This window comes from Microplitis demolitor, chromosome 5, assembly GCF_026212275.2.
Source record: "Microplitis demolitor isolate Queensland-Clemson2020A chromosome 5, iyMicDemo2.1a, whole genome shotgun sequence".
NCBI lineage: Eukaryota > Metazoa > Arthropoda > Insecta > Hymenoptera > Braconidae > Microplitis > Microplitis demolitor.
This window is the reverse complement of record NC_068549.1, coordinates 20,371,244-20,391,327: the sequence shown is the minus strand read 5'-3', so window position 1 is coordinate 20,391,327 and position 20,084 is coordinate 20,371,244. Positions and strand designations below refer to the sequence as shown.

Genomic DNA, 20,084 nt, shown 5'->3' with positions numbered 1-20,084 from the left:
ATTCTATGAATTTTTAAAAAATTGGCAAACGAGTGAAAGTTTTGCGACGGGTTTGGAAAAAAATTTTGAATGATAAAAATCTTACCTATCATACAATTGGTTTTGGTTTGAGTATTTTTTCTCATGTCGCGTAAACTCTTTTAATCTGCGAAAGCTCTCTTCTTCGTTATCTCTAATTGGATAGTAATCAATGAAATTTTTTTCAGACAGTGAGCGTCTTTCACGTCTACGATCTCCGACATAAATTTTACCACTGGGACTATCGTCTATCAGGGGCGTCGGGGCCTCCTCTTGGTCATAATCTGAAACATTAATAATCAGTAATTACATTCTATACTAATTATATTTAATTGATACACATTATCATTTTTCATTGCAATAAAACTTATTCCTTCTAAATGATGACAATTTAATAACTATAGTGTACAGATTATTTAAATACGTTAAGTCAATGACTCTGTGTAATGGTGATAAATCAAAATAACTATCAATAAGCTACTTGACACATTGACAGCAATCAATGAACATTAAAAATATTTAATAGTATTTATATATATGGAAATAGAAGACCATGGCATGACGATCCCCCTAAGCTTTTCATTTTTTTTTTTTTTTTGATTTTGAACATCGTACAAGTTTTTTTTTATTTTCTTAAACATATTTATGATAATTTTGTCATTAAAAAAAATTTTTTCAAAGCACGATGGCCTTTCCCTCGGAAAATTGACAGCAAAAAGTTGACAAGAAAAACAGAGAATGTCATGTATCGCAAGGAATTTTTTTCGCGCAAAATGAAAAAAAAAATTTATGTAATTTGACAGCTGAAAGATGGCTGCAGTATTCGGCTGACAAAATAGCATCTATACAAAAAACGTTCCAGTCTTCAGATAAATTGAAATTTATTTGGGGTTTTTTGTTGCTGATATTTTGTACACGAATGACTAAGCGTGGCTATATAAATATATTTGGACATATAATATCTAGTGTTAAAACGTCCTTGTAAACTTCTGAATACTTTTACCAATTCCTCCTACGCGACAATAATGTCCCATGTACGTGGATGTTAACTTTAGCCGAGAGTTGTAATTTAACTAAAACTCGTTGGATTGAGTGTGAGATGAAGCAACAAATTGTCTTGTATACACGGCTATCAGCATATAACACCTGATCATGTTTGTAGGACACATTTTAAATTATACAAATCACCTGTAAGTGGGATAATCGACTGCTCTTTCTCTTTACCAATATTATCTTTTTTAAAAATATTTATCGCCCCCGTGTGACTACCATTAGATATCTACATCAAATTATCACATTATCCATTCCCTCATACTATTATTATCCGTTTTACTCATACATCTAATAGCGAAAAAATGCGACTTTTATTATCAAGTGAAAAAAAAGTTTTTTTGGGACTAGAAGTTTTTCGCGACCCAAGGAATTTAGTATTTTAATTTATAATGCGAAAAATTTCTTAGGGCAGGTAAAAATTTCCTTGAGGTAAGTCAAAATTTTTTCGCCTCGAAATCCTTTTTTTCTGTGTAGCTCCGCGTTTAATGATTCCACTAATTTTTTTTAAAATATTGACGCGAATTTCAAAAATATCTATAAATAAATCAATTACTTAAAAATTATACTAGCAAACAAAAGTCCAATAATTTATTTCATTGCGGTAGGTCGTAAAAAAAAAAAAAATAATAATAATAAAATTTTAATCGTCTCATTATTCTCATAATAGCTACAATTATACCGCTTAAGATTCTGATGGGATTGTTTTATAGCATCAGAAAGAAAACCTCGAGTTAAAACTTTAACAAACAAGTATCTACTTAGTCTATACTACTCGAACTCAATACTCGTACGGCAGAAGCATCTCTGGTCGATTATCCTTCCAATAGTTTTTCTCTTCATTGTATCCGTATTTTTATTTTTATTTACTTCTACGTTGTATTATCCGCGTACGCTTTAGCTCCGTGTTGTAGACATCCGCTTTGCCAGGTGGTTGTTCAGCAAAATAAAAATTTAAAAAATAAATACAACGCGCAATGCGATAACTCTGGGATTCAAGTACAAAAAAAAAAATAAAAAAAAAAAAGGTATTTCAATGAGATGTAGGCGGATACTTTAGGAGCGCCTTTTATCATTCTAATTTCAATTATTATGCTTGCTTTTAAGAGTACTTCATGTCTATTTTATTATTTTAAATAACAATGCTCGGTTACTGTGGACATTAAATTTAGCTGTCACTTCAAGTTTTCAGTTGTCATTTATTTATTAAATATGGGCTCAATTACTATTATTAAATTTTTTTTAATTAATTTGCGAGTGAATGTTTGGTAATTAATTATTAAAATATTTTTTTTCAATTAATATCTAATTAAAAACTGTAATTGAAATTTTTGAAAAATTTCGAGGTTAGTTTTTAAGTTCTCTTTATGCTTATATATATTTTTTATATATTTAACTATATATTTGTGGCAATATATTTGTCATTTTATAATGTACAGTAGAGGGGGGGGGGGGGTAAAAATCGTAAGAATGTGTTTAGATCTGTTTAATAAAATATTGTTCAGTAGATTTGATTATAATCGGTTATGAGTATGACATATATTTATGAATATTAAGTATATAAGTGCATCAATAATCGAGTTAAAAGTCTCAACAAAAGATATATCACTGATGTTCCGTCGAGATATCAACAGGTCCATTAGCTCAACAAAAGATATATTTTTAATCTCATATCTTTCAGCTGTCAAATTTTTTTTTAGTATTATAAACTATTTATAATTGAACTCAAAAAATTCTCTCAGTATTTATAGCATAGTTTTTTTTTCTATAAATTATATAATTTTAAAAATGTATGACGGGTCAAAAAAATTGATATTCGATATCAAAATAAATTTTTTCTTAAAAAAAATTAAATAATATATATTATAAATTAAATTTGCTGTTAAATAAATATAAAAATAAAAATATTCATTACCATTGAAATTACCGCTGATTAAATTTAAATATTAAAATGTAAATAAATATGTACTCAAAATAAATGATATGCATTTATAGTAATAAAATTCAAATTATCGCATTAAGACAAAAAAAAAATCTTAACAAAAAAAAATTTTAATTAATAACAATAAATTTCTCTTTAAATATACTCATTATATAAAATTACCATTAATTATTATGGCAAAAGAAAAAAATTCCATATTTTATGAATTAAAACAAAACATGTAACGGTATATTAATCATACATAAAAACTAACCGTAAGATACGTAGGCGTAAAAGAAATTAATCGTCTTTACTAATTCCGGTTTTATTAAAAATAAAAATAGTTAATGACTTTAAAACCATAAAGTGAATAAGGGTGGTGCGTGTGAAAGTGTGTTAACACATACTACACACCTTAGATACGAGTTTATATATGTATATGTTTAATATGCTGATGCAATGGCAAGCAACGTCAGTGGGTAGATAAATATACTTATAGTTACTCTACAACACGGCTAAGTATTTATAGTGTAAATCGTGTCGCTAGTCATGTAGAGTCACTAGTAGACTAGTGTAATGCACGCAATCTGGCTCGTTCTTACACCAGGAAATCGTGTCTTCCATCCTAGATTTAATACCACCCACATACATCACTATATACGTTGATATATATCAAACATATCTATCATACATTATTTTATAAATAAAACATCATCTAAACCCTTCTTATATAATTTATTTTACTTTTTTTTTTTTTTGAGAAAATCATGTGATTTATATATTTTTTAGAAAAGAGTGAGGGGAAAGCAAAATTTTCATTGTAGCAGCTGGAAAAATTGAGGAAAAAAATTTAAGAAAAATTACAGTTTCAGTAACGCGGCGAATGGAGTGAAAAACTATAAAAATTACTCTCTAAAAACGAATTAGTAAAAATCACTATTTGGGAGTGAATAGTCACTTAGTGCCAGTTAAAAGTATATCGCTATTTTAATTAGTGACATACATTTCATCAGTGAACAGTTAATAGTCACTTTTTCACTATTTCAAATTTAATTCTATTTAACAAAATAATTATTTTAAAATTTTTTCAAAACTTTCCAGTTTCCTATAAAGAGTGCCCTGTCTTTGATTAAAAACTAACACTCCCGAGTTTTAGTTGACATCAATCAGAATTTTTTTTATCAGGGGTTACTATACGGAGCTGTAATTTTTCTTGTTTTTTAAACTTCTGCTAACAAAATTGAAAATTCAAAAAATTAAGGAAGTTTTTGGTTTCGGTTCAATTTTCGAACACCGAGTTTTCATCAGACATCAAATGCTTTCGCTCGCAAACAGTGAAAGGGTGGATTGACCTACAGTTTACAGGGTGAACCATTTTTCAGATTTTTTTCCGTGCAGAATTGAAAGAACTCAAAAATACCAAAATTTTCAAACAGCCTCCAAAAATAAATATTTCAAAACCAAATTTCCAGATGATTTATTTTAAAATTTTGCAACAGTGGAAAGTTTCAATAAATTTTTTTCGTTTCGGCTTTACGGTATCATTTAAAAAAGAGACGAAATCAGGTAATATGAACATTAAATTACTGAAATCTGTTAAACGAATCATCTAAACAAAATAAAACTCAATTTATGTCGGTGTTATTTCCAACATATTTATAAAAATTAAAAGAAGCGGTAAAAAATTAAATGAATTTTTTTAGTCGCTTCGCCTTATCAATATTACCTAATCTTAACTACTAGCATGTTGGTATGTCGGTAATAATTTTAGCGGTGATAAAGCGGTCGATTTAAAAATAAAAAAACTAGAAATTTATTTTCTACTTTTGTAATTTAGCTTTGGGTCTCGGAGATAAAAAAGAATTTTCCAGCTGTGTGTCAAGCAGTCGAATCATCCGGACATGTAACGTGACGGCGTTATAAAGGTCGAGATCCAACACAAACCAGTTTCGCGACTTTACGAGAAGAGTTGAGTCCTAAGTAGAAACCTGTCCAGTCGAGTGTATTGGATTCGGAGTTTCCCTCAGATCAGACTCGCCACTGAGTATAAAAGATATTTAATGACGTTGGTTATTTCTATCGTTTATTTTTTATTAATTATTACCTAATTATTAAAAGTAGGTATTAATATTCATGTTATTTCTACGCTTAAATATGTGGGTATTCATGTGTTAACGATATCAATTCCATGACCAGATTCTTGGGCAATTTATCAATTAGCCTCCAGCTAAACGATTTAAACTCACCGAATCCTAATTTAATTAATATTTAATTAACTTCAATCAAATATTATAATTAAACTCTCTTCCCACCGATTTTTTAATCAATTTTTCTGTCATCCCTAATTTATTGACTTATTTACAAAAATGTAGTAAAAAAAAAAAAAAAAAAAAATTGTTTTTAAAAATAATTAAATTTATTATTGAACCGGGAAATAAAAATTCATAGAATTGAAAGATGTAAATGACCTATTCTATAAATAGAAATAGTTAACATGACGATCCATATGCATGCTTGCGTCTGTCACGCTACGAATTACAATTAACTACAATCCGCGAAATAAAAAATTCCTATATATGCTGACATTCGACAAAGTTTTAACCGTTATCAATTAAATATCTTCACGATCAATTACCGAATTTATTTCGGTGAATAAAATTATATGAATTTATATAATAATGGATAATTGTTGTTATCAAATATATAAACATAAATATCAATTGATTCATTACATTAATAATAAAAAAAAAATTCATTTTTAAATCGATACTTATATATATATATATACATATACATTTATCGATACTGATATCTATACTCATTTGCCGACAATTTAATGTCATAATAAATTTCTATCTAACAAAAAAAAAAATTTTAATTTAATGTCATTATAAATTCGTTTTTTTTTTTTTTTAAAGAAAAAAGTGTATATATAAAGTACTATACATATACATATATATAGTAGACGGAGTGGTATTATAGCAAAATTTTATATTTACTGTTCAAAATTAATCAGTATTAAAAAAAAAAAAATATGATTTTCTGTTCCTGCCCTTAATGACAATTTTATGAAGTCATAATTTAATATTGGCCATAAAATGCAGTAATAAATATATCTAATATTCAAATTTCGACACTACATAAAAATTTTTAAAAAAATTTAATGGCCCAAAAAAAAAATTGAAGGAAAAAATCATTGAATTTAAAATAAGAAAATATTGAAGTATTTCGAAACAAAGTCATTAGAATAATAATTTAAATAAATTTAAAAAGTTTAAAATTTGCCGCTCAACAAATCTATACAGCAGATGTATGATCGATGAGCGGAAAAATATTTTAAGGTAATAAAATTAAACAAATAAATTTTTTTACGAGCCGTAACGAAACATGAATTCAGTTTTCGGCATTTTGGAAAAAAATTTTGGTCAGTGTTAAAGTTCAGCAAAATTATTGAACCCACTCTAAGTATATATTTAAATACTCTTAGACAATTTAATTTTATAGCGAATTTCTTTTTTATTTTCAATAAAAAAAATATTGGGCGATCAGAATTTATAAAATTTCATTTAGAAACACATGTAGAAAATAAACCGCAGAACAAGGTACATACAACATATATACATATTTATATCTGTAGTATAGTAGATTTAAATTGAGTTTTATTTTTATTAAAAACCACATTGAGCACACGCGGTCTTGAGAGTTCTCCTACCGATTTAATCTTCCTTGTAACCGCGAGTGCCTTGGTGGCTTCTTGGAGGTCGTTCGTTATAAATTATCCAGTCGCGTTGTGTGTTGTATAAATGTATATAATATACTGTAAGGGCAAGGCGAGCATAAGGAGTAAGTGCAACATACAAGTGCAAGTGTAACTTTAAGAGTATGAGAGTAAGAGTTAAAGGGTAATGAATCAAAAGCCGAGATCGCGTTCTCATAAAATCATAGGCGAAATAAGTGCTCGTTGATTAATTCTCATACGTCTTATTGATGCTTGACCACTTACTTTATACATATATGTTTAAACTCTATTAACTCCCCATTTATTATATTAAATTTTATTATATGTTTGTTTAAAATGTTTTTCCATTTAGAAGTGAATGCGATTTTTTTTCTCAATGGTTATGTGCAAAATTTTTTTAGGTTCACTTTTATTTCTGCCGCTAGGTGGCGAAGAATTGGAATATGTTCATACGTAGAGAGTTAAAATTAAAATTTAAAAATCGTACGGGCATTTTTTTGCAAATTACAATTCTAATAAGGTGTTTTAAACTTTTTCTTTCAACTTCACATAAAATAAACAAGAACAAACATACGTATAAACTAAAAACCATGTCAGATAAACACATAGTATAAAATTTTTTATAATTGGTAACACTAATATACAAACACAAATGTAAAACTTTTATGTCAATCTTAAAGCTGATAAATAAAGAGATTTTAAAATAAAAAAAGTGAATTTGCTAATTGTGAAACAAAAAATTTTAAAAAACATGTTTTAATACTCAGTGAAAATTCACGAAAAAAAACCTCCAATAAAAAATTTGAAAAATGGTTGACCCTGATCACCTCCAAAATTTTCTGCTGTTTTTACGGTCAAAAAACGATTGGTCCGCAAAAAAAAAAATGCCGCTGAAAATAAGTAATTTTTGCCCAACGGTATTTTTCGAAGATCGATTTGCATGTGATTTGATTGAAATTCAAAGAAAATCGATCTAGCAGTACGAGTTATGCATTAAAATCCTAAAAACCATTTTTGATTTCCATTTTTCAAATGACGGAAACTTTTCAACCCATGGACTCCAAAATCTAATCAATGTGTTGATGACTAAATTCACCTGAAACTAGTCAGAAAAGCTTCCTAGGACCTCAAATCATCGACTTTGATGAAAAATCGATTATCGAAAATTGATTCCATTTTTTTGCAAATTTTCTCCACAACGGAAAGTTGAAAAAATCTATTTTATTTCCATATCAATTGAAATGCAAGAGAATATTCATCCGAGTAATTAAAATATAATTGACTTCCCGATCTCTTGGATCTCAATAGATCTATTAGTTCTCCAGCGTGTATTAAATATTAAATGCATGATAATAAAAAAATGCAATTATTATTTGTCGTGATGTACGCAATGTGATGAACTTTCGCCGATCAAAAATTACATAGCAATATATTTATTCGTAAACTTTCTATCCATCCATTAACAAATTTTTTTTCTTATGATTTTATTACATATATATTACTTATTACTTATTATAAATATCACGTCGAGATAAATTTCCAATCCTACCGATAATTTATTTATTAATTTTTTCAGCGAAAATTTAATGATTTATTTAAATTAATAATTGTTTATTTAAAAAAAAAAAAAAAAAAAAGGCTGGGTGAAAAATTGTCATGAGAAAAAAATTTTCAAAGCGTAAATTATTGTAAAAAAAAAAGGTGTAGAATAAATTTAAAATATTTTCGACGGGCACGAAAATACAGGGCATTGTCCTCGTGGGCGTGTATCTTAATACCCAGAGTATATAGTATGTAAAGTTAAAAGTACGAGTACTACAGACTACAGGAGATCGTACACGATCGAGCAAAGTAGCTAAGAACCGATACCATACATGAGTAGTAGTCATATATATATATTGAGACCGTGTGTTATATTAATGGCCGCAAGCGTAAGTATAAGAGACGGGTTCGACACATCATTGCATATATCCATATCCATGCACACATACTTGGACATAAATATAAATGCAATATAGAATATACAGACACTCGTTGAACCTGTTAAGCACGATGAACCTGATGATCATAAAGAAATTTCTCAGTAATCACAGGGCCATTTGACTTTTCGTCGATCATTCAGTATGCAAAAAAATAATAAATGCCGAGATATAAACTTGGCCTTCGTGATGCCAACTTTGAAATTTTAGTTTGCAGTAAGACGGGTATCGAGCTTAAAGTTTACATATATATTTTTTTTTTTTTTTAAATATCGTAACTCAATTATTGTAATTAAATTAATTTAAAATTTAATTAAAATTTTTTATTTATGTAAAAGTTATTAAATTATGAGTTTTTTTTAGAGAAAGGTGAAGTTACTTAATAATTTTAATTGCGGGAATGGAATTTTTTTATTTCGATCGCCATGAGAAAGTATTTAGAAAAATTTAATTACTGACTTTTATGATTTTTTTAAATAAAATTTTTTTGCGATTTATTTGTTGATTATATCTGACTTATATAAAATAGCCGATTTTTTTAAAAATTGGATATACTTTCTACGATTTATATAAAATGCATATGTAGTAAAAAAAGTGGCATTTTTATTTGAAACATTCTGCAAGCAAAAATGAATTTTTCCATGTTTTTGAATCAGATATTGTTGGAAAAATTTCTCGATACTGAAGCTAGCAAACGTCAAATAACTTTTGAAATTTAAAAAAAATAACAAATTATAAAAAAAAAATATTTTGAAAAATTGCACTTCTAGTTTTTTTTATTTTCTACAAGTGCATTTTTTTAGTTTTTTTATATTTGTAATTGATTTGATGAAAAAAAAAATCAAAAAATTGTTGATTGTCTGGTAACTTCTGTATCATAACTTAGCCGACGTCTAATAATTTTGGAATTTTTATTAGAACGTTAAATTGAAAAAAAAACATATTTCGAAAAATTACACCTGTAGTTTTTTTAATTTCCTACATGTGCATATTTTTAGTTTTTTTTTTTTTTACGTAAATTATTGCAAAAACATCCAAAAATTTCTTATCCCAAATACGGCATAAATATTCAAACTAATTTAAAATTGATTTTATTACAAATTTATATAAATAATATTTCTAATTATTTATTTTTACTCCAAAAAAAAAAATTTATTACCCACTATAGAAATAATTAAAAAAATTTAAAAAAAATCGCCCAAGTAGTAAGAGATGTTTAAAGTCAGACAGGGCTAAATGGTTGTCAAGTCATTTTGATGACAGGAAACCATCATAATAATGTAAGTAATGTAAGTATACATAAATTTAATGTTTAAAAAAAAAAACTAATGTGTTTTCTGACCACCGCGATTCGACAAGGACCGTTTCCTTGTTTTATTATTGAGGCTTACGATCGCTCGTAAGCCACCTGTATCACAAATTCAGCCTCAGTACGGGCCATTCACCATATACGTATATATATAAGAATACAAGTGTGACAGAGATAGAAAAAGTTCGGGTGAATAAGATAAAGAGCCACAGATAATATAATATTATAAAGGAAGGAAGATAAGAGCTGAGACGAGAGTAAAAGGAATGTAAAAAGATTTAAAGAGTAACCAAGGCCTGAGGCAAAGTGATTTAAAAGTACGAAGGAGATAAATATAATAAAGTACGTCGTTGAAGTGAGAAAGAAATAAGGAGGAAAAGATTAACCGAGGAACGTGTTGTTGTAGACTGCGTGGCGTCTATAGCCAGTGTAATGGCACAACAGGTGGACCCACGAAATTCACGCTTACTCGATACGAGGACAAATGCCAAACACGTCATCTTTTTCTCACAGGATACTTAACCCATCTTTACCTTCCTCTCACTCTCATATTATAATATTATACTCTTACTTATGCTCAGTCGCAGGTCACAAGTCATTTTTATTACATTATGTCACTGGTTATATTTTTAAAAATATGTGCTAACTGGTTTTCTAAATAAATAACTTTTTACTTTAGTAATTTATGATTTCTTTTATGGGCATCCTGTGAAAAAAAATTCGTTTCAAAAAGATTTTTAAAAAATTTGATAGGAGGAACTTCGAAATTTGAGACTGATTAGAATTTCGAGTAGACTTTTTTTAATTTTGATTGAAAACAAAAATTATCCAGGCTTTATATGAACGAACTGAGAATAAAAAAAGAACGTTTTTGATGATACTGAAGTTTGCCAACGCCTGATAATTTTTAGATTTTCTTAAAATCGACAAATCAAAGAAAAAAAAAATATTCAAAAAAATTGCACTTATACTTTTTTAAATTTTCTACATGTGGATTTTTTTAGTATTGTTTTTTTTTTTTTTTTTGTAATCGACTTGTTGAAAATAAAAATAAAAAATTTGCTGATTGTTAACTTCAGGATTATATGTTTTTAAAATTTTTTTTTCAAAACAAATTTTATATGACATTTTACCCCCGTTTCGAAAAAGTTTCCATTAGAAACCAATAGACCCATAAGAATCGAAAAACGTTAATAAAATTTTCAAATTTGCTGTTTTTAAACTTCCTTCGAAATTCGGTCATCGAAACTTTTTTGCTATCAAAATTACAAACTTCTCGCTTGAAGTTCAAATCCGTCTCAAATTAAGAAATTCCACATGTCCAACTTTTTGGAAAAATTTTTTTTGCACAGAATAGTGAATTTAGTTACTTAATTTTTATTTACGGGGAAAGATGAGGGCAGTTGAGAATTTTGATAACTAATTATTCAATTATGAGCTTATTTTTAATACCTAAATAATTGACTAATCAATGTTCTATTAATCTCATTGATTACTAATCGATTAACTACAAACTCAGTTTTTACTATAATCCAGTTTGATAAAAATATTGGATATATTGATAACTATTTCACGATTAAAGTATATAAAAATTAGACTGATAAATACTACTAGGCCACTTTTAATAGTACCATTAAGATCGTATATTAACAGAGACACTGACACCAAAAAAATCATTAGTGTCTAATAAGTCGGTTGTGAAACCTGCGAGTCGTTTGTGTTAAAAATTTATTGACAAAAAAAAATAATTATTCAAAATGTCAATGTATAATTATATTAATTTCATACTTTTGATATTTTTTATTGGACGAACTTATGTGTCTTCATTTGAAGTGAAAGATATATACGATATAAATTCCATAGAAAAATATATAGACGAAACTCATAACAATGTTCTATCTAATAATCCATTCGAAAAGTTGACATCGAGTGACAACAAAAAATACAATATTTTGAAAAAAATTTTCGACAATATGTCAAATGCACTTGAAGATTTAAGTGCAATAACGAATAATTCTAATAAAGATTATTGGCCTGCAGATTTACCTCTATTTTTAAGAAAATTCGACGTAGATAAAATGAAACATAATTATTTTACATCGACTTTTTTGAGTTCGTCTACTGAACGGATTAATGAAAGACGCAGAATGATTGAAATTCATGTTAAATCGTTACTCGAAATGGCCGAAGAAAATTTTTTTGATACGGTTTCTAGCTTTTGTTCCTTCGTACCGAAAATTTTGCTATTCATTAATAGTGATAAGCGATTGCTCCACTTTAGTATCGATGAAGAATATATTCGATTAGTCGCTAATATGCGAGTGCAGATAAATGTGAGTATAATGAGTAGTTTTTGAAATTCAAATTTTTTAGTAAAACATTCATAAAATTCTCTTTTGATTCAAAAATTTATCGTAAGGATACGAAAACTCAAAAAGATAAATTTGATGTCAATTGTTTTTTGAGATTTTTTAAATTTAGAGTGATCTCTGAAAAACTTCGAAAAAATTAGATTTTACCAGATATCAAAACATGGTTTCAAAAAAAAAAAATAATATATATTTATTTTTCATGCATGACTCATATTATTGAAGAAAGAACTACTTCGTAATATTTGTCATAGAACCAAATCACTGCATCAAGGAATGTATGATTATTATCGTGAAGTAATGGCATCATATTTGAAACATTTCATGATGGTTTATCACCTCAACATCATTGATTCAAGCTGTAGGAATGGTAAGATTGTTCTATTCTCTGTTTGAAACGATAATTGACTGAGTTATTAATAAACCAATTTATGCAAATTTGAAGAAAACACGATAGAATGGATGGGAGAGTATATTAGTGGAATAAAAACGATGATAAGACGTTCTATAGATAAAACGGTACCCATTTTGGAAAATATCAAATTTCCTATGGCTAGATGCAGTTCGAAAACGCTGAGTAATAGAGGTAAAGGATAATAATTTCATAGTTTGAATGACTGCTGAGTGATTTTAATAAACTGAAGGAATTACTTTTGAAGGTAGAAAATATTTTTCTAATGTTTGAATTTTGTAGATGGACATAAGACGTACTTAGAGTTAGAAAAAATGGTACAAACAGTAATTGTCAAAGAAGAAGAATTGAGTACAACAGGGTCCTGTAGTCATAACTGTAATTTGGATGATATTAAAGGAACGATTAATTCGACAGAGTGTATGGAATATCGCGATTGTCAGTACATTGAGAGTGGCTATGAAATTTGTAAGGTAAATTGTCTAATATTGGCATTTGGGGACTATTGATACTGAATAGGAACTAGGCTTTAACGCAACAGTAGTAATTGTTGTGATTGGTAATAAATTCTGTACTTTAGGCTGATGAAGATAATTCAAGACGTTACGAATGGTTTAAGGATGAAAAGGCACTGTTGTATGGCGAGAATAGTACGAAAGAATGTGATGGTAATTTAACATCTGTGTACAGCAAATTGTCGTTCTTTAAATTCCGTTGGTGTGACTACTGCGTTTGTACTTGTGTAAAACGTCCAGAAGATAAAAAGAACATCGTTGCAGCATTCAGTTTCAAAGAGAAAGTCACCAAAATTAGTGACAACCTGTTGAGTATTTCATTCTATTATTCACGAGTTTCATTGAGATTCTAAATGTGTAATTTACTTATTTCTGTGCAGGGTTGTTGTGGGTGTGAGATTCATAAAGAAAGATTACATGATCCAGGTACAGATAAAAGAGGGTAAACTCAAGCCCCGCCGATTTAAAGATCATGGAGTCTGGAAAGAAACGGAAAAAGTTGTTTTCGATGAAGAAAATAAAATGCTTCTGGTTATAAATAACGACGAGACCTTGAGCCAAATGCAATTAGGAATTGATTATGCACTTCCGGAAACAATCAATTTAGATGATTTGATTGCGCCCGAAGGTTTCGTTGTAACGGGGGTCAGATTTAGATTTGCCGGAGATTCACTTGATTTTCCAAAGCTAACGACTGGAGCGATCGAATTGCAAGTTCGTGTAACGCCATTTGATTACGTCAGCGGCACACTGATTAATCATAACCAAACCCACTGGATCGTTCCGAAGTACAATTCAACGAGGTTTGTACATTTATTTGTTGTTGAGCTGCTGTTTTTCAATATGTTTTATAATTTTTTCGATTATTTTCAGGGACGAATTGGTTTTAACTGATCCAGATGTGCCAACTAAGTCACCTAAAAATATGGTTACCTCGAAAACTAATCAATTTATTAGATTCCGCGCTTCCGATCTGAAAAAAGACGCTGGTCAATCAACAGTACCATTTTTCGATGCACAAGACGTAGATGGTGATCCCGAATTTCCTTTAGGAGGAGTGGGGATCATTCATCGTGGCCGGGAAGGCTACGGTGGATTTTTAGCTTTTAGAATTTATGATCTAGATTTTTCCGGTTATTTAAATAACAATTACACATCTTAATCAAGTCGATAATTCTAGATTACAAATATTTTTTAAGCTCCCGATTTCGATCAATAAAATTTCAACAAATATCGAAATACCTATCGCATAAAAATATCACATAAAAAATCTGACCAATATAAATTACGAAGTGTTTATTATCTAAGTACAATTTTGAGTTCTTTTACTGACAAAATTGAAGAAAAAATTACAATGACGGATATTTTCGGTTAGTCATTACTTAATATGAGTCGGAAAAACTGTTTCGACAACAGTAATAAATATTGTTTATTTGTACCTGAACTTTTATCTATCATTAATAGTAATAAGCAGTTATTTAATGGAAGTAGTGCCAAAATTATCAATTTCTAGTAAACAATATTTTGCGACAAATGCATGTAAGTATGTCCGTACATGGCAATTAAAAATCGAAAATATATTAATCATTTTCCAAGAATTAAATCAAATTTTCATCAAATTTTTTTTTACATCTAGAGATTTCAGCTTTAACATACAGGTGTTTAAATGATCATTTTTATATATAATCATTATCGTAATGAATGAATCTGTTAACTAAAAGAAACGTTCATAATTTTTTTTTAATAAGCAAAATTCTGAATGATAAATTTATGTACATATATATGTTATATATTTTTTAAGCTATTTTTATCAATGATCAAAAACTTACAATAGCTAGCGAATGGAGATTTGTAATAGAGTTCATTATGATTATTATCGCTTTATGAAGCATTGTCATAAAAAATAATCAATTTAATTGTTTCTGTGAAACGAAGAAATTTGGAATTTTTTTTTCGTCACTAGCCTGAGGCACTAATAGCACTATTGAGAAACAAGTTGTTAATAAAAATTCCACTTCAAGTAAAAATAGAATTAAAAATCGAAAACATTTTAATTGCTTTTTAATAACTCTATTGATAAAAATGTGACAATGGAAGATTTACTGTACATTTTATATAATATAAATTGTTTCCATCCAACATTGTATAATATTTTTCAAATTTAATTTATCTATACACCGAAAAAAAAGTAGTAATATCTCCCATCTTAATGAAGTAAATATTCCCATCTTTATATTTTGAACATTCTCATTTTATACGTTAACCATTTTTATCCGAAAAAACGATCACGACTATCTCGGATGGCACAATTTAAAAATTTTTCAGATTAATAGTATATTATACACCAAGGGAAAAAAGTAGGACATTCCAACCCACGTGTAGAAATGCCATGTAGTAGCAAACACGCGGATTAGAATATTCTAATTTTCTCCGTGGTGTGTATACGATTTTTTACTAGATTTACACCTTAAAGTTTAAATTTTTGCCTCTGTTTGTCAACAGGATTGCGCATGCGCTAAATGTTATCATTTTTTTTCATGAAAGAGAAGAATGACTTTCTTCCCTCTAAACAGGGCAGAAATTTAAACTTTCGGTGCAGATATGGTGAAACTGAAACATTAATATCTAGATGGTAGCTATAACTATCGGTAACAATAAATATTACTATACAAAAAGTGAGTGGTTAACATATGAGCATGATAATAGTTATCATTTTTCATACCTGCACCAAAAATTTCGAGTAAGCAATTATACACATAGGGAATATTCTACTTTTCTACCTTGGTGTGTAATATACTATATAATTTTTTTTTTCTATTTTAATAACCTAGATTTATGATGCGTATTAAGTATCTTAAGTTAACAAAAAATTGAAGCACAAAAAAAAGGAATTTATTCTACAATATTTTAAACTGTAACAAGCATCCAATTATACTTGTATTTGTAATCGTGTAATTTTTAACGAGTGGGATACAATTATCAGAAACTTATCTAAAAAAACAAAAGATCATTAGTGTTTAGACTGTTGGCTGCTCAACTCAATCTTTTGTATTTTTTTTACGATTCCATGATTTTTTAAGCTTCAAATAATTACATAAAATTTGGATTGCTAATAATTATTTCCCACATTATCACAATGAAATTGAAAAATTATTTAATATTAGCAACTTATTTTTTAGTTCAAAATACCGCGAGGTCAATAAATGTTACGGATATTTACAGTTTAAGAAAAATTGAATTTTTCATGAATAATATCCACAGTAAAGGGTATACTGATTACGAATTCAGAAACGTGACGATGGATAACGAGGGAATAAACAGAATAATTAGAATAATTATCAACGATTTAATAAACGTACTGGAGGATTTAAATAAAATATCAAGTGATTCACGTTACGATGATAAGTCTCGGGATTTATTTAATTTCATTGCTAAATTAGACCACTATAGAATTATGACAGGACGTTCTTTGACATCAAAACTTACAATTAAGCTGCACAGCATTTTTGACATGAAGGAAACAATAAATTCATTCGTCAGATCATTGTTTCAATTAAATGACAATAATTATTTTAACAGTCCGATTAATTATTGCCCATTTGTGACAAATATCACACAAGTTATTCGATTCCAATATCGGATTGATACTATTATTAAGGAATATGAAGCTTTTGTTGACTTTCTTGAGGGAAAAATGGATGTAAGTACTCCTAAAAATACTCTTTTAATGAAAGAAAGTATAATGACTTTATATTTTATATAAAAAATGATTTTCCGGAGTCATAAATGACGAAAATGATGCGTTGGCATCATTCGCCTAGCTAGATATATCAATTTTGCTAAATATAACAATCAAAAAATTATTTTAATTACCGAGATTTAGGAAAATTTACGTAATTGAAAAAATAATATGACTAGGAAATTTCAAATATAAGGATACAAGTAAAATATTGATTTTAGAAAGAATCACATCATAACTTTTGTGGCCAAACAAGTTCATTCAATCGAGAAATATATGAATTTTACTCTCAAATAATTGCAACTTATCTCAAAGAATTTATAATGCTTTACTATATTGACATTATGGAAAGAAGATGTCTCAATCGTAAGAATCAATTATTTTTTAAAAATCATAGTTTTAAGCATTACGAACATTGTTACCAGTCATAGCGATGATAGCATAAAATAATTAGCGATATAATAGAGGTGTGCGAAGTGTGTTCGAATCGAATAATTCAAATTTTCGAATAATTTGACAAAATATTACAATGTCAAGTCGTTCAAAATTTTGAAACTCTTCATAAATGTTCGAATCATCTAAAGCTTTAAAAATTAATCGTAAAATTTCAAATGATTCGAAAATTTTCGAATATTTACGAATAATTCGAATTACTTGATTCAAAGTTTGAAATGAATAGAACGATTCAATTCAATACAAATAATTCTTTAGTTTGAACTTTTCGCACACCTCTATGATATAATTATTGAAAATAATGAACTTTTGAAATTATCATTTTTTTTTTTTTTTTTTTTTTTTTTTTTTTCAAATAGAAAAGCCTACTATAGAATTAAGTACTAGCAAAGCAAGTTTGATAACCAAATTAAGTGAGCCAATAGATTTAACCAAATATTTGCTGCAAGACAGTGAACATTATATGTACAGATGTGATGCAACTAATTACCACAGTTGTAAGTACATTAAATTTTTACATCTAATTTTCTTTAGAAGTTCGTATATTGCGTGACAAGGGATAAAAGACGATTTCAAACGAGCGTGAAGTTGACTACTTGAGCCGAAGACTAGTGCTGACATCACGCGGTCTAAAATCGTGTTTTTATTCCATGCTACGCACAATATTTTAGACATTACTTGCTATGATACTGACATTTGATTTAATCGAGTCTGGAGTCAGTCAAAACAGTATATTTTTAATCAGTTCGCAGACAAATTGTCTCTACAATTTGATGAAAATAGTTAACAATAAAGATATTTATTAATATTTACAGTAATTGCACCGAAGTATTACGAATTAGAAAGAATGATCCAAATGGTAATAATTGAAGAACAAAATTTAAGTTCAAGTGGGTCTTGTACTCATAATTGTAATTTGAATGATATTAATGACACAATAAATTATGGCGAATGCAAAGAATATCGTGATTGTCAATACATAAACAGTGATTATGAGATATGTGAATCGGTAATTATTATTTATATATTTATCATTATTTTGTTATTAAACTTCAAAGTCCATGCAGTACAAGTCATTAAAATAATGAATTCAGTCCGGACTAGATTATAATTCACGGCATTACGAGTGGGTCAAAAACAGTAACGGAACTATTTTTGGTGATGATAGTACGGAAGAGTGTGAAGGCACAATAAAATTGTTATCCAGTTACTACAATGCCAGCGAAAACAGTTCTTGCGATCATTGTTTGTGCACTTGCATCAGAAAACCTCAAAGCTCTAGCAGAATTGTCACGGCCATCAGTTTCAGAGAACAAGTCACTAATATTGATGACAACATGTTGAGTATTTTTTTAGCATTTTGTCTAGTAATTTGGAAAGATATTTAAAAAATATGTAATAATTGGCTGATGTAGGATTGCTATAGGCGTTAGATTCATTAAGAAAGATGGCCTGATCCATATACAGTTGAAGGAAGGGAAGCTTAAACCCAAGACTTCTGATAAAAGCACGTGGAAGGAATTGGAAAATTTTGCTTATGATGAGAAAACTGGGACATTTAATATTCTGTATGCTAATTATACTAAGACTCCCGCGAAGTTAGGAGTCGATTATGGACATCCGGAAACGATTAATTTTGATGATTTGATTGCGCCCGAAGGCTACGGGGTTACTGGAGTCAGATTTAGATTTGCTGGGGACTTGATTGGCAGGGTTCAGTTGCAAATTCGAGTAACGCCTTTTGATTATATTGCTGGCGAACTGATTCATCGTGATCGAACCCATTGGATTGCTCAGGAGTCAAAGGATTTGAGGTCTTTACTAGCACCCTTTTTACATGTTTGTTTATATTGATGTGTTTTCTGATTTTTCCGGTTTTTTTTTAGGCGTCAATTGGATCTGCATGATCCAGATAACCCAACTAAGACACGCGGTAATGTTATTGACTCAGAGACAGATCAGTTTATTGAATTCCGTGCTTCGGATTTGAAAAAAGACGCTGGGCAATCAACGGTTCCATTCTTCGATGCTCAAAGTGTTGAAGGTGATCCCGAATTTCCGTTAGGGGGAGTTGGAATCATGCATCGCGGTCATAAAGGCTATGGCGGATTCTTGGCATTAAGAATTTTTGATTTGAATCTGTCTCAATACTTCAATGATAAATTATAATTTCGGCGACGATGAATATTCAATTCATTAGATGATTATTAACTTCAATATGAATTTTTGGTCCATTTTTTATATGGAATATTCGTTACAATGTCGATAGTTCATAAAAATTATCAAAAATTAATAATCGTTTTATGAGCTGAATTTTTATATATAGAAATCCTTGAAAAATTCATGTACTTTTAATATTTTTATGGAAGTTGAAAATGAAAGGAATGAAAAACAACAAAATGAGGTTTTTTTTCTTATTATAAAGATTCTTCTTCAACTATTCCGTTTTTGATTCCAAATATTGGGAGTCATATTGATTTAATTTATAGTTGTGTTAAAGTTATGACTTTTAGTGAAACGAATTTTTCGAAAATTAATTCGAGGTACAAAGAATTTAAAACTATAAGACTAATTAGTAAC

At 28.6% G+C, this 20,084-nt stretch overlaps 3 protein-coding genes across 7 annotated transcripts in view; 2 read left to right on the top strand and 1 right to left on the bottom strand.

Annotated features, from left to right (window-relative positions):
- LOC103579449 (A disintegrin and metalloproteinase with thrombospondin motifs gon-1) overlaps positions 1-20,084 on the bottom strand; it is a 122,444-nt gene that overhangs the window by 21,689 nt on the left and 80,671 nt on the right. For all 5 annotated transcript variants that reach the window (XM_053739038.1, XM_053739039.1, XM_053739037.1 and 2 more), the window contains one exon: positions 86-302. In XM_053739038.1, coding sequence (XP_053595013.1) covers positions 86-302 — 217 coding nt within the window. The remainder of the gene's footprint in view (positions 1-85; positions 303-20,084) is intronic.
- On the top strand, positions 11,657-15,644 carry LOC103579447 (uncharacterized). Its single transcript, XM_008560842.3, has 7 exons — positions 11,657-12,349; positions 12,611-12,755; positions 12,831-12,971; positions 13,080-13,270; positions 13,378-13,619; positions 13,693-14,115; positions 14,186-15,644. The coding sequence occupies exons 1-7, from the start codon at positions 11,774-11,776 to the stop codon at positions 14,472-14,474; spliced, it is 2,007 nt and encodes a 668-aa protein (XP_008559064.1). The 5' UTR covers positions 11,657-11,773; the 3' UTR covers positions 14,475-15,644.
- On the top strand, positions 16,305-19,881 carry LOC103579446 (uncharacterized). Its single transcript, XM_008560841.2, has 7 exons — positions 16,305-17,012; positions 17,273-17,417; positions 17,864-18,001; positions 18,320-18,513; positions 18,599-18,843; positions 18,920-19,318; positions 19,391-19,881. The coding sequence occupies exons 1-7, from the start codon at positions 16,449-16,451 to the stop codon at positions 19,671-19,673; spliced, it is 1,968 nt and encodes a 655-aa protein (XP_008559063.1). The 5' UTR covers positions 16,305-16,448; the 3' UTR covers positions 19,674-19,881.